The following is a 12,642-nucleotide window of genomic DNA, read 5'->3' as shown; positions in this document are numbered from 1 at the left end:
CATCAGTTTAAGAGACCATCTTTTCAATTGGGATGCTACACTAGTTAATTCTATCAGCATTTGAACTCATTGTTTATTTGTGATTTATTATTATTTACGTGTTTATTTGTACTTTAATAAATAATTTGAGTGTTCCAATATGTTTTTTGTGAATTGATAAGCGTCAACAAAAATTTCATTGCTAAATTAGTTTAAAAAAAAAAAAACATTTTTAAAATTTTTTTTAATTATTAGATTAGTTTACTAATCGTAAAAATAGTCGGCTGACTAATCGGGAGAAAATTAGTCGTTTGGGACAGCCCTACATAAAAGGGATCCAGGAAGCTATGTCTCTGTACAATTGCTGCTTTTATGAAGCAAAACAAAAATTCATATTCAGAAAAAAAAGTGTGTACATATCTTATATCTCCCTGTAAGATGATCCTTACCACTTGCTAATCGGTAATTATGGGTGCGTCCCACCCATGTGCGTTTGTTGTGTGTGTGTGTGTGTGTGTGTGTGTGTGTGTGTGTGTGTGTGTGTGTGTGTGTGTGTGTGTGTGTGTGTGTGTTGAGTGGTCTACTCAGACTGCCAACAATGTGCTAAGTTAACCTGTGTACTAAAAATTGTTGCAAATATTTGGTCGAAAAATCATGTTATAACTGCACACTACGTCATTATGCAGGTGCCTAAACAACTGCCAAATTTATAACAAATTTTCCTAAAAGATTAAGTTTCTTCCCACTTACAACTCCTTGTTCGCGCTCCACCATTGTGAAAGGTAAAAGGGTCTCATCTCGTGAACTCCGGTATCATAATACATTCCCAGTTCTCCAGTTGAAAATATGACTTAAAAGAGCGTTCACTTGCAGTTTTCGACTTGGCAAGTGGTATTTACCATAATTACGGCACCACATGCTGGCATCATTACCTTCCAATAAATGTTTGTACAACCAATACAATTTTGATGTGTGGCGCAGGTATTATTTTTGTCCACTAGTGGTCGTATCCACACATTCTTCATCTTAAAAACTATTACTGAATAATGTGTGAAGGCCAAGTCGGATCTGTTTTAGAGAAGAGGAAGTGAACAGCTGAGTATATTTGGCTATTTCCTGCCAATAACCTCTCATTTCCCTATTTTGTTTCCTAGTTCTTGTATGCTCTGCCACAGAATGAGGGTTATGAGTTCTTTGTGGGTCAATGGTCCAGCCATGAGCTCCATTTCACCTCCCTCATCAACATTCAGGTGAATAACACAACAGTAATAATTGAAAATGTTTGCTTTTGCAATTAAGTCTTAACAGGTTAAAAGGAGGAATTGCTCTATCACTTAAATTAATAATGTAATAACAGCAATATTGAGGTAAAATACTAAAAAGGAAACAGTTCATTAATTATATATATAGATACACACCGCTCAAAAAAATACAGGAACAGGTGTCCTGGGGTATCTCCAGATCTGCATCACTGAACTCCTGGACAGTTTTGAGAAGCAACAGCCTGGAGGAGATTCCAAGAGACGGGTTGTTAATCCAGAAGAGCTGGACAGAGCCGTAGAAGGTCCTTAAAGCATCAGCACAGGATGAGCAATGCTAGAGCCCTACAAAATCACCTACCGCAGGCCACTGGCATTAATATTTCTGACTAAGCAATCAGAAACGGGCTCCATGAGGGCCCGACGTCCTGTAATGGGCCTTGTTCTGACTGCCCAGCCCCATAGAGCTCGATTGGCATTTGCCATTGACCACTAGAATTGGCCACTACGCCACTGGCGCCACATGTTCTTCACCAATGACAGCACTGATAAATTATTTTTAAAAACCATGCAATGTGAGTTCCGGATTTTATTTTATTTTTTTAGATTATGTCTATGGAAATTCATCTCTGATTGGAATTTCAGACTTCTACCTATTTTCTAAGCGGGTGAACTTGCAAAATCACAAGGGGTGCAAATACCTCTGCTCCTATTGCAATCTCTCACATTTCTGCATAAACCCACCATCAAATGGGATCTGATCTTTGTCAAAACCACACAGATGAAAAACAGTGTCTGCTTTAGCTAAAACCACCCGAACATTTATAGGTTTTTGTTTCATGAAAACAATGACAGAAGGGGAAAAATAAGTGAACCATCACATTTAATATTTTGTGCCCACCCCCCTTTGTCAACAATTACTTCAACCAGACGCTTCCTGTCGCTGCAGATCAGTCTGGCACATCCATCAGGACTGTCTTTAGGTCATGCCACAGCATCTCAATGGGGTTCAAGTCTGGACTTTGACTTGTCCACTCCAGAACGTGTAGTTTGTTCTTCTGAAACCATTCTGAGGTTGGTTTACTTCTGTGTTTTGGATCATTGTCTTGTTGCAGCATCCATCCTCTTTTTAGCTTTAACTGTCTGACAGACGGCCTCAGGTGTTCCTAGGAAACATCCTGATAAACTTTTGAATTCATTCTTCCATTAATGATTGCAAGTTGTCCAGGCCCCGAGGAAGCAAAACAGCCCCAAATCATGATGCTCCCTCCACCATGCTTCACAGTGGGGATGAGGTGTTGATGTTGGTGAGCTGTTCCATTGTTCCTCCACACATGATGTTGTGTGTTATTCCCAACAATTCACAACTTCTGTTTCAACAGTCCACAAAATATTTTGCCACAACTTCTGTGTAGTGTCCTAGTGCCTTTTTGCAAACATTATACAAGCAGCAATGTTTTTTTTTGTTTTTTGTTTTTTTTTTTTTGACAGGATTGGCTTCCTCCGTGGAGTCCTCCCATTAACACAATTCTTGGCCATAGTTTTACCTATAGTTGATGTGTGCAGAAATATTGGACTGTGCCAGTGATTTCTGTAAGTCTTTAGCAGACACTCTAGGGCAGGGGTCCCCATCTAGAGGTGTGCATCGGCACTGCCCTCACGATTCGATTCGATTACGATTCGGAGGGCCACGATTCGATTCGATTCAGAGGGTCACGATTCGATTCGGTTCAATTCGGCAATGCATCGCGATGCATTAAAGCCTGGGATGCATTCAAATTCTAAAGCAATATTTTTCGTGAATCATGAGGCAACACAAGCGGTCAGACATTGAAAAATTTTTATTGGCTCTTGTGTCACTCTTGGTTGAAGTCAAATGAAAATAGTATACTTTCATATATAAAAAAAAGTAGCAGCCTTTCACACAGTGCAACAAATAAAACGTAAAATTTCAGGCTCTCGGCCTTTAATACACAGGGTCGGGTCGGGGTGGATTTTTTTAGGCCCGAAGTAAGCTCTAATCGAGAGAGCAGAGAGATAGGACATAACATAACAATGGCTGAAGCAGAGAAAGTGGGAGCGAGAAAGATTATTGATGCACCTAACACATTAAAAGCAGACATCTGGAGACATTTTGGCTTCTACGAGGTTGGTGGGAAACTTGACCAGAGTTATGCGGTGTGTAAAAAATTAAACATGAGAATAATAATAAAAATGGGGAAACCAAATCCATTGCATCACCGGAATTGCGCAGGGAAGATTTTTCAACGTTCTTATATATTTTTAAATGCGCTGAAATGCCTGTTGCCCGCATCGAATCGAATCGTCCATGCCCCGCATCGGGATGCATCGCCACATCGAGTATTGTTGACACCCTTATCCCCATCTGCCGGGCCGCGGACCGGTACCGGTCCGTGGCGCATTTGCTACCGGGCCGCACAGAAATAATAATTTAATAACGACCGCATTCTGGCCGAATTAACCCTGTGCCCCTGCTTAACACACCAATATCCCTGTCTACTCTAGATATAATACTACAGGATAGATTAGAATGTCGTCATAGAAAGCCATTGAGTGGACTGCTAGCATTACATCTTCTTTGTGTATTTATCTATGTGCGCTTGTCCTCGATAATAATGTATTGCTAGTCCGCGGGCGCAGCAGAAGCACATTTGTTCCCGGAAATAATTAGCCCCCACACGAGCGAAGATGACTGGAAAACAGGCGTATTTGGAGATATTTTTACGGCGAAAAGGGCACCTGACGAGCCTACAACCTCGAAGACCCACAAACTGCGAAGGAGTGGATTCCTGACGCGTTTGTGAATAAACCGAGTGATTCGAGCATGTCTGTGCAACAGTAAGATCAACTTGTAGAGATCGCAACTAACGGCGACCTTATTAAACGTACATTTGAGACAACAACTCTAAATTAAATTAATTAAAATCATTCTGGAATATCCTGACATCGCTACAAGAACATTGAAAACCTTGCTACAATTTCCAACATGGTATCTTTGTGAAGCGGGCTTCTTAATTAATGTTTAACAACAAGGCGTAACAACAAGGCGAAGTCGTTAATGGTGAGAGCGGTGTGAAGTTGTTGTGTGCAGCTTACATGGCAGGATGTATCTGAGGAGAACTTTTCTACAAGTCCTTCCATGATCAAGTTAATATTCCTCTTTCAAGAAAGTTTGTAGTGTTTACTTTGGTATCACTGCATTTGCGCATTTTGCGGCTATGTTTAACGTTACGTGCATGCGCAGAACCGCATCGTTGAAGTCAAAACACCGGTCCGTGAAAAAAAGACCCAAATAACACCGGTCCGTGGTGCATAAAAGGTTAGGGATCCCTCCTCTAGGGTTCGTTTTTACCTCTCTGAGTATTGTGCGCTCATCTCTTGGCGTCATCTTTGGTGGACGGCCACTGCTTGGGGGAGACCCAACAGTGCCAAACTCTCTCCATTTGTAAACAACTTTTCTGACTGTTGATTGATGAACATCCAGACTTTTTTTTAGAGATGTATCCTTTCCCAGCTCTATACAAATCAACAATCCTTGATCACAGGTCTTCAGAGAGCTCTTTTGACCAAGCCATGATGCACATCAGACACGGCTTCTCATCAAGACTATTCTTACCCGGTGTGTTTAATAGTGGGCAGGGGAGCTTTAAACCACTCATCAGTGATTGGGCACACACCTGATTTAAATTGTTTGGTAAAAATTGGTTTCAATCTCTCTTTGTCTCCTAAGGCAGAGGGTTCACTTACTTATTTTTCCCCCTTCCGTCATTGTTTGCATGCTATTAATATATGAAAACCTATGAATCTTTGGGTGGTTTTAGTTAAAGCATTCATTTTACATCTGTGTGATTTTGACTAAGATCAGATCACATTTGATGGGGATTTTATGCAGAAATGTGAGAAATTCCCAAAGGTTCAGATACTTTTTCATACCACTGTATGTGTTTTTTTGTTTTGTTTTTTTACCCATACTTTTTTTTTTATACTGTCTATTAACAGATCAGATAAATTGTTAGTTGTCTATATTGTTCAACACAGACACATGGGGAGAGTGCCCCAAGTCAAGTGATCCTCTACCACTATCCAGACTTGAAGGAGAACAAGGGCATCGTGCTTATGACTGCAGAGTTGGACCCCAAGTTCTTAGTAAGTGATGTTTAAGTTAACATTTATGCACATGTAATATGTATTACAGTGTTTTCCCTCCTATCAGACTGTCCAGCAGGCTCAGTGTTTGGCCAATCAGGTGCAGCTCTTCTATGGGACGAAAAGGCAAGAGACATTCCGGTTGGTGGAGACATTTAATCACCACCCAGCGGAGTTTAAACACATGTCAGTGATTGCAGAGCTGGAACAGAGTGGCATAGGAAATGCGCTCACCTCTACATCGTCAAACAAAGAGTGAAGCACTGAGATGGGGAGTGGCTTGATGACAGTGAAGAAATATGTCTTCAGAAGACAATCCTAATTTTTGGGTCACTTCCTGTTCTGTTACCCAAAAATCAACAGGAAGTGACCCAGAAATGCCTCAAAATCAACAGGAAGTGACCCGGAACTGCCCAAAATTAATGGCAGAAATCAGTGGCAGAAAATCAACAGCAAATGACCTGAAATGCCCCCAAAATTAAACTTGTTGGTTGCCCTTTGACGTATGTGCCCAATCCGTTTGAAGTGGGAGGGATGCCAGCCTCCCAGTTCAAATGGATTGGACATCGACTCGGTATAGAGCTTTATTCGTTGTTTTGTAGAATATCCTAAAATGATATCCTGACCTCTGTATGGATAATCGTTGTATTGCCATATTGTGAGATCATCGTTATTGTGAGGTACCAAGAGTTTCCCACCTTTAATCATCAGTAGGTAAATGATGATATACTGTAGTGTCAAAGCTCTTTGAAGGTGGAAAGGCGCTATACAAGTGACTCCGTTTACCATTTTTTTGTAATTCAGATTGCTCTATTACAGGATTTAAAAACCTGTCAACCCATATTGGGAGCGTGGACCGCTGAAGGTAGGCGATATCTGTCTGACATTTCTTGGTTGTAACTGACCTGCCAAGCTGCATACATACCTTATTTGAAATGCAAGACAACGAACGCCTTGCGCAAGTGCATCCTAGAGGAGTGTCTTTTTAAAACATTTGAAATAATGCAGGTAAAACATTTGAAATAACGCAGGATTTCATTTTCTGATGTGTGAATGTGGTGAAAAAGGTCACTAAAAGCCAACATTACCAAGCAGTAAACTGAATTGCTGTTAGTAGACATTTTTAACCATCTGGTGCATGGTGGACAGCTGCTGAAATGTACACTGCTGGCCAAAACTATTGGCACCTCTGCAATTTTGTCAGAATGCTCAATTTCTCCCAGAAAATTATTGTAATTACAAATGCTTTGGTAGTAATATCTTCCATTTATTTTGCTTGCAATGAAAAAACACAAAAGAGAATGGGAGGGGGAAAAAAATCAATTTACACAAAACTCCAAACATGGGACGGACAAAAGTATTGGCACCCTTTGAAAAATCATTTGATACTTCTGTAATTTGAGTAATTAACAGCACTTGTTACTTACCTGTGGCACAAAACGGGTGGTGGTAACAACTAAATCACACTTGCAGCCAGTTAAAATGGATTAAAGTTGACCCTCTCTGTCCTTGTGTGTATCACAGTGAGCATGGAGAAAAGAATACCAAAGAACTGTCTGAAGACTTGAGAAGCAAAATTGTGAAGAAGCACGGGCAATCTCAAGGCTACAAGTCCGTCAATCCTTTAAAACTAACTATACCCGAAGAGCTGCAGTTGTTAAAAAAAAAAAAAAAAAAATGTTATGATATACAGTCACAGGTAGGAAAAGATAATATTAGTTTGGAATATGAAATATTTGTGTATAATGTATAGAAATTAAGGATTTTTATTGTGTCCAGTGAAGTGGACATCATGCATCGCTCAGTATATTTTTGAACATGTTACATAATTTTTCTCACTGTTTTTGTGACAAATTTATGCACACATCATTAAAGCATACAATACATGGTATAAACAATTAGATGTGTGAAAAGGACACTCCAAAGAAGCTATTTAAGGCTTTTAGTGGGGGGCCCAGTTCTCCACAAATAAAAGATATTGGCCGGATATCTTAATAAATATGGACAGCATACGGAGACACAATTCAACATTCAGGTTTCATTGGAATTGATGTGAGGTACAGAACTAGTGTAGTCCAAAGAATCAGCATATATTGCGAAGATTTTTCATGAAGATGGAGATAGAATGTGGCATTTTGAGCATTTGTGACATTTTGAGCATTTCATCAAGTTCGTTCCAATCTGTGGTCCTCTACATACAATGTACACCTTAGCCTTCTTATTTTCCCAGTAATTTGATTTTTTTTTTTTTTCTTGGTAGTATACTGTAGTTGTGCAGAGGAGCACAGATTGGAACGAGGTCACCTAATTCATGGTTTAGTTACATTACACAAGTAGTTTGGAAGTAGTGGTGCTCTTTAAGGCTCAAAAAGTGGTAGCGGTGAAAAGTTATTTTAATGGGTGTGTTAACTTACATTTGCACCATGTTTCTTTTTTAACTATGATTTGCTCAAGTGTATGTGGATTATTACGGAAAAATAAATGGTTTTATGATCAGCAAATAGCACACTATGTAATATAGATGAAGAATGAACAAAGTAATTGATGTACAACTTGAAGAGCAGTGGCCCGAAGATGGAACCCTGGGGGACTCCACGGTTGATTTGATTTGTATGATGACTCATGATCATCTACATGAAGAACAATGAATGTTTTGTGTCAGAAAGTCAGTAGGGGAATTATCACTTGCAGGCGGTGGCCAGTAAATGAAAAATCATTAAAAAGTTTAATTTTTTCAGTATATGGCGGAAAACACAGACAAGGCTGAAAAAGCAGTTTCTGCTCTTGCACCTCTTTAAAATAAACTAAGTCAAAACAACTGTTGTGTTTGATAGAATAACATGTCTATATGCTGCCGTAGCAGATTCATGGTGCATTAAGTCCCCAAACTATTTTTAATTTGTCCGTTTTACCCTGGAAACCCCCCGTTTACAGACGACGCGCAACCGCTTTTGTTTCAACACAGCCATAAAACAAAGGCAATTATATTTATAATCCAAAATGTCATTTTTAGTTTAGACACAGCTTTTTAGCTGTGTAATATTTAACTAAAATATACTTATAAAATAATTATTCACTCGCATATTTTAAACTTTTAAACAAATCACGTCACAATGAAAAAAATTAGTCACGGATATCTACCTCATAACTATCGCTTAATTGTATTTGTTTTTCGTTACTGTCGCATTTTCCCCAATATTTTTAATGATAATCGATCCAAACAATGAAAAATTGAAAAAAACTTTTAAAAGGGTAAATATATGACAATGATGTCCTTGATGTCTGCGATTTCTGCATCGCGACCCTTGTTATAAGTGGGGAGAACAAGTATTTGATACACTGCCAATGGGAAAACCCATTGGCAAACCCATTGTCATCAAATACTTGTTCTCCCCACTGTGTGTGTGTGTGTATGTATATATATATATATATATATATATATATATATATATATATATATATATATATATATATATATATACACTCACCGGCCACTTTATTAGGTACACATGTCCAACTGCTCGTTAACAATTTCTAATCAGTCAATCACATGGCGGCAACTCAGTGCATTTAGGCATGTAGACATGGTTGAAGACAATCTCCTGCAGTTCAAACCGAGCATCAGTGTGGGGAAGAAAGGTGATTTGAGTGACTGAACGTGGCATGTCAGACGGGCTTGTCTGAGTATTTCAGAAACTGCTGATCTACTGGGATTTTCACGCACAACCATCTCTAGGGTTTACAGAGAATGGTCCGAAAAAGAAAAAATATCCAGTGAGCGGCAGTTCTGTGGGCGGAAATGCCTTGTTGATGCCAGAGGTCAGAGGAGAATGGCCAGACTGGTTCGAGCTGATAGAAAGGCAACCGTGACTCATAACCACCTGTTACAACCAAGGTAGACAGAAGAGCATCTCTGAACGCACAGTACGTCGAACTTTGAGGCAGATGGGCTGCAGCAGCAGAAGACCACGCCGGGTGCCACTCCTTTCAGCTAAGAACAGGAAACAGGCTACAATTTGCACAAGCTCATCAAAATTGGACAACAGAAGGTTGGAAAAACGTTGCCTGGTCTGATGAGTCTCGATTTGTGCTGCGACATTCGGATGGTTGGGTCAGAATTTGGCGTCAACAACATGAAAGCATGGATCCATCCTGTCGTGTATCAACGGTTCAGGCTGGTGGTGTAATGGTGTGGGGAATATTTTCTTGGCACTCTTTGGGCCCTTGGTACCAATTGAGCATTGTTGGAACGCCACAGCCTACCTGAGTATTGTTGCTGACCATGTCCATCCCTTTATGACCACAATGTACCCAACTTCTGATGGCTACTTTCAGCAGGATAATGCGCTATGTCATAAAGCTGGAATCATCTCAGACTGGTTTCTTGAACATGACAATGAGTTCACTGTACTCAAATGGCCTCCACAGTCACCTCAATCCAATAGAGGATCTTTGGGATGTGGTGGAACGGACGGAGATTTCCATCATGGATGTGCAGCCGACAAATCTGCACAAACTGTGTGATGCCATCATGTCAATATGGACCAAACTCTGAGGAATGCTTCCGGCACCTTGCTGAATCTATGCCACGAAGAACTGAGGCAGTTCTTCGGTCCAACCCGTTACTAGCAGGGTGTACCTAATAAAGTTGCCGGTGACTGTATATATATATATATATATTTATATATATATATATATATATATATAAATATATATATATATATATATATATATATATATATATATATATATATATATATATATATATATATATATATATATATATATATGTATGTATGACGGAAAACACAGACAAGACTGAAAAAGCAGTATCTGACCTTGCAATCCTCTTTAAAAGAAACTCCTTTATTTCAAGCCAAAACAACTGTTGTGTTTGATAGAAGAATATGTCTATATGCTGCCATATCAGATTCATGGCGCATTAAGCCCCCAAACTTTTTAATTTGCCCGTTTTACCCTGGAAACCCCCGTTTACAGACGTGCAACTGTTTTTGTTTCAACCCAGCCATCAAAACAAGGTAAGAATTATATTTATTATTCAAAATGTCAGTCATTTACAGCTTAAAATCATTAACTGATGTCTAATATTTTGTTTAAAAAAAAAAAAAAAAAAAGACGTCAAAAAGTTATTCACTCGCATATTTTAAACAAGTTACATCACAATGAAAATAATGCCGTCTGTAAAAAAGTCACGGATATCTACCTCATAACTATGGCTAAACTGTATTTTTTTGTGTCGCATTCTCCCCGATATGTTAGATGATAAATAATCGATCCAAACAAGAAAATTGATATTCGATCCAAACAAGAAAATTGAGGGGGGCGGGGGGTAAATATATGAAAAAGAAGATCTCGACCATTCCTTGATGTCTGCGATTTCTGCATCGCGACCCTTGTTATCTTACCATGTTTCACTCATAAAATCCCCCCAAAATCCAGCTGTGGCCATTCACAGCTGTGTCTTGACACTCAGTGATACATGCGACACGGAGTTTGGGATCGAAACAAGGTAAGTACGCGATAATATCTCGTTGAAGTCATGGCATCTGTAATTCTTCTCTCGCGTGCTCTCACCGCCATATAGACCCCAATCACGTGACGTCACAACTCCGCCCCCCTGACTGGTTCCGCCATATTGTCCGTCAGCTCGTCGTGTTTACATATTACCGCTACGTACATTCCTCCTATTACTGCGTTTTTCTGTTTGTCTAAGGAATCACCGCCTAGTAAGCGAACCCAAAAACCTTCCTGACAATCGTTAACATTTATTAATCAAAATGGTGAAGGCATGTGTGGCGGTTGGTTGTGGTAACAAAGATAAACTGTCATTTTAGAAGTTGCTGTGTGCCCATTGTTAAAAGGGCAAATCTCTAAAAGCAGCACTGTTTATCTCGGTCCACGATGCCTTTGTGTCGACAGCCGTCAGACAGCGGCGAAAACATCAATATGATGCCAACACGAGACATCATCAGACGGAGAGTACGAAGCTCGTCGCCACGGTCGCGCAGAAAGAAGGTGAGCGCAACAGGTGTTGTGCCGAAAAATAGCCGCCCTGTGTTAAATGTCCCACCTGACGGGAGCGCCCATACGGAAACGACTTTCTTGTACCGTGAATATGTATTATTTTACTCTGCTTGAACTAATAAATGTCATACCTGTGTGATTGTCATTGGGATATGGTCGTGAAAACCTGTAGACTAATACATTTCTGTTCAAAGATGGTTATGTGGCCCAGTCCACGATTTGTTACTAAAATACAGTACTAATATTTTGTGTAATTTATTTAAAACTGATTTTACAGTCGAAATCCATTACTGTAATGCGTCCATGAAAACATTTGATGTTTTCACGTCAATAAAGCGTTATAAACAGGGGTGCACATAAGTTGTCCACATGCGTACGTACTGGACGTAGACAAATGCGCTGGCCCTCAACGGCTTCCATATGCTTTTGCGTACCGATGGCTGACCACTGTATTTGCGGCGGACACGAGAAAATAACTTCTCAAAATGTCGAAGAGGCAGGCCACACTAAGTAATTACTTCCGTGTTCCCCCACCCCCGTCAAAAGACAGACAGACGACAGATGTCACCGGAGCTACCGAAAAAAAGGACTTTTGCTGAAAAGTGGCTACAGGAGGTACTGTGGCTAGAAGCAAATGATGCTCGCACGGAAATGCGGTACAAAATGTGCCGTGAGAATCCCAATGTCGCCGATATGAGCAGCGCATTTTATGTAGGGTCAAAGAATTTTGGCCATCCAAACTTTGAAAAGCACGAAAAAAACAGCATGTGGCAATTAAGCAAACTATCGATGTCAAACAGGACCCCACTCGCCCTATGGACAAGTGGCGGAATAGGGCGGAATAAAGGTAATGAACAGCGACATGCACTGAAAAGGTGTTTTTGCTCGCATTTTACAAAGCTAAACATGCACGTTCAATGAGGTCTTATGAGGAGGAAATCCCACTTTTAAAAAGGCTTGGAGTTAATGTGGGAGCCGCATAATGCCGTTTATTTTGAATTGGTGCTTTTTATTTCTTTACATTTCACTTCAAAGTAATGGCAATTTTGTTGTGCCAGTTGATGTTAATCAAGCATTAATTGTTAATATAATTAATTAAAGTTAATTGGCTCTAAGTAAAGCTTGTCATAAATTTATCGCATCAGGCGGGTCGGCTCTCAAGCTCAATGAGGACCAAGTCACATCTCCAGGT

General features: G+C 39.9%; 1 protein-coding gene across 5 annotated transcripts in view; it reads left to right on the top strand.

Annotated features, from left to right (window-relative positions):
• atpaf1 (ATP synthase mitochondrial F1 complex assembly factor 1) overlaps nucleotides 1–8,721 on the top strand; it is a 32,697-nt gene extending 23,976 nt beyond the window's left edge. Inside the window, exons 7-10 of one of the 5 annotated variants that reach the window (XR_009063757.1) lie at nucleotides 1,134–1,229; nucleotides 5,298–5,405; nucleotides 5,473–6,270; nucleotides 6,930–7,072. Coding sequence is in view for 3 of the 5 variants with exons in the window: in XM_057840173.1 (XP_057696156.1) it covers nucleotides 1,134–1,229; nucleotides 5,298–5,405; nucleotides 5,473–5,546; nucleotides 6,930–7,158 (507 nt within the window). In the remaining 2 variants the exon portion in view is untranslated. Of the gene's footprint in view, nucleotides 1–1,133; nucleotides 1,230–1,414; nucleotides 1,777–2,187; nucleotides 4,879–5,297; nucleotides 5,406–5,472 lie in introns of those variants that run through there. The other 4 variants (XM_057840173.1, XR_009063758.1, XM_057840174.1 and 1 more) reach the window with 4 other exon arrangements.
• Nucleotides 8,722–12,642: the final 3,921 nt, after the last annotated feature.

This window comes from Corythoichthys intestinalis, chromosome 7 (assembly GCF_030265065.1).
Source record: "Corythoichthys intestinalis isolate RoL2023-P3 chromosome 7, ASM3026506v1, whole genome shotgun sequence".
In the NCBI taxonomy this organism is placed as follows: Eukaryota; Metazoa; Chordata; class Actinopteri; order Syngnathiformes; family Syngnathidae; genus Corythoichthys; species Corythoichthys intestinalis.
This window is presented reverse-complemented; position numbering and strand designations above follow the sequence as displayed.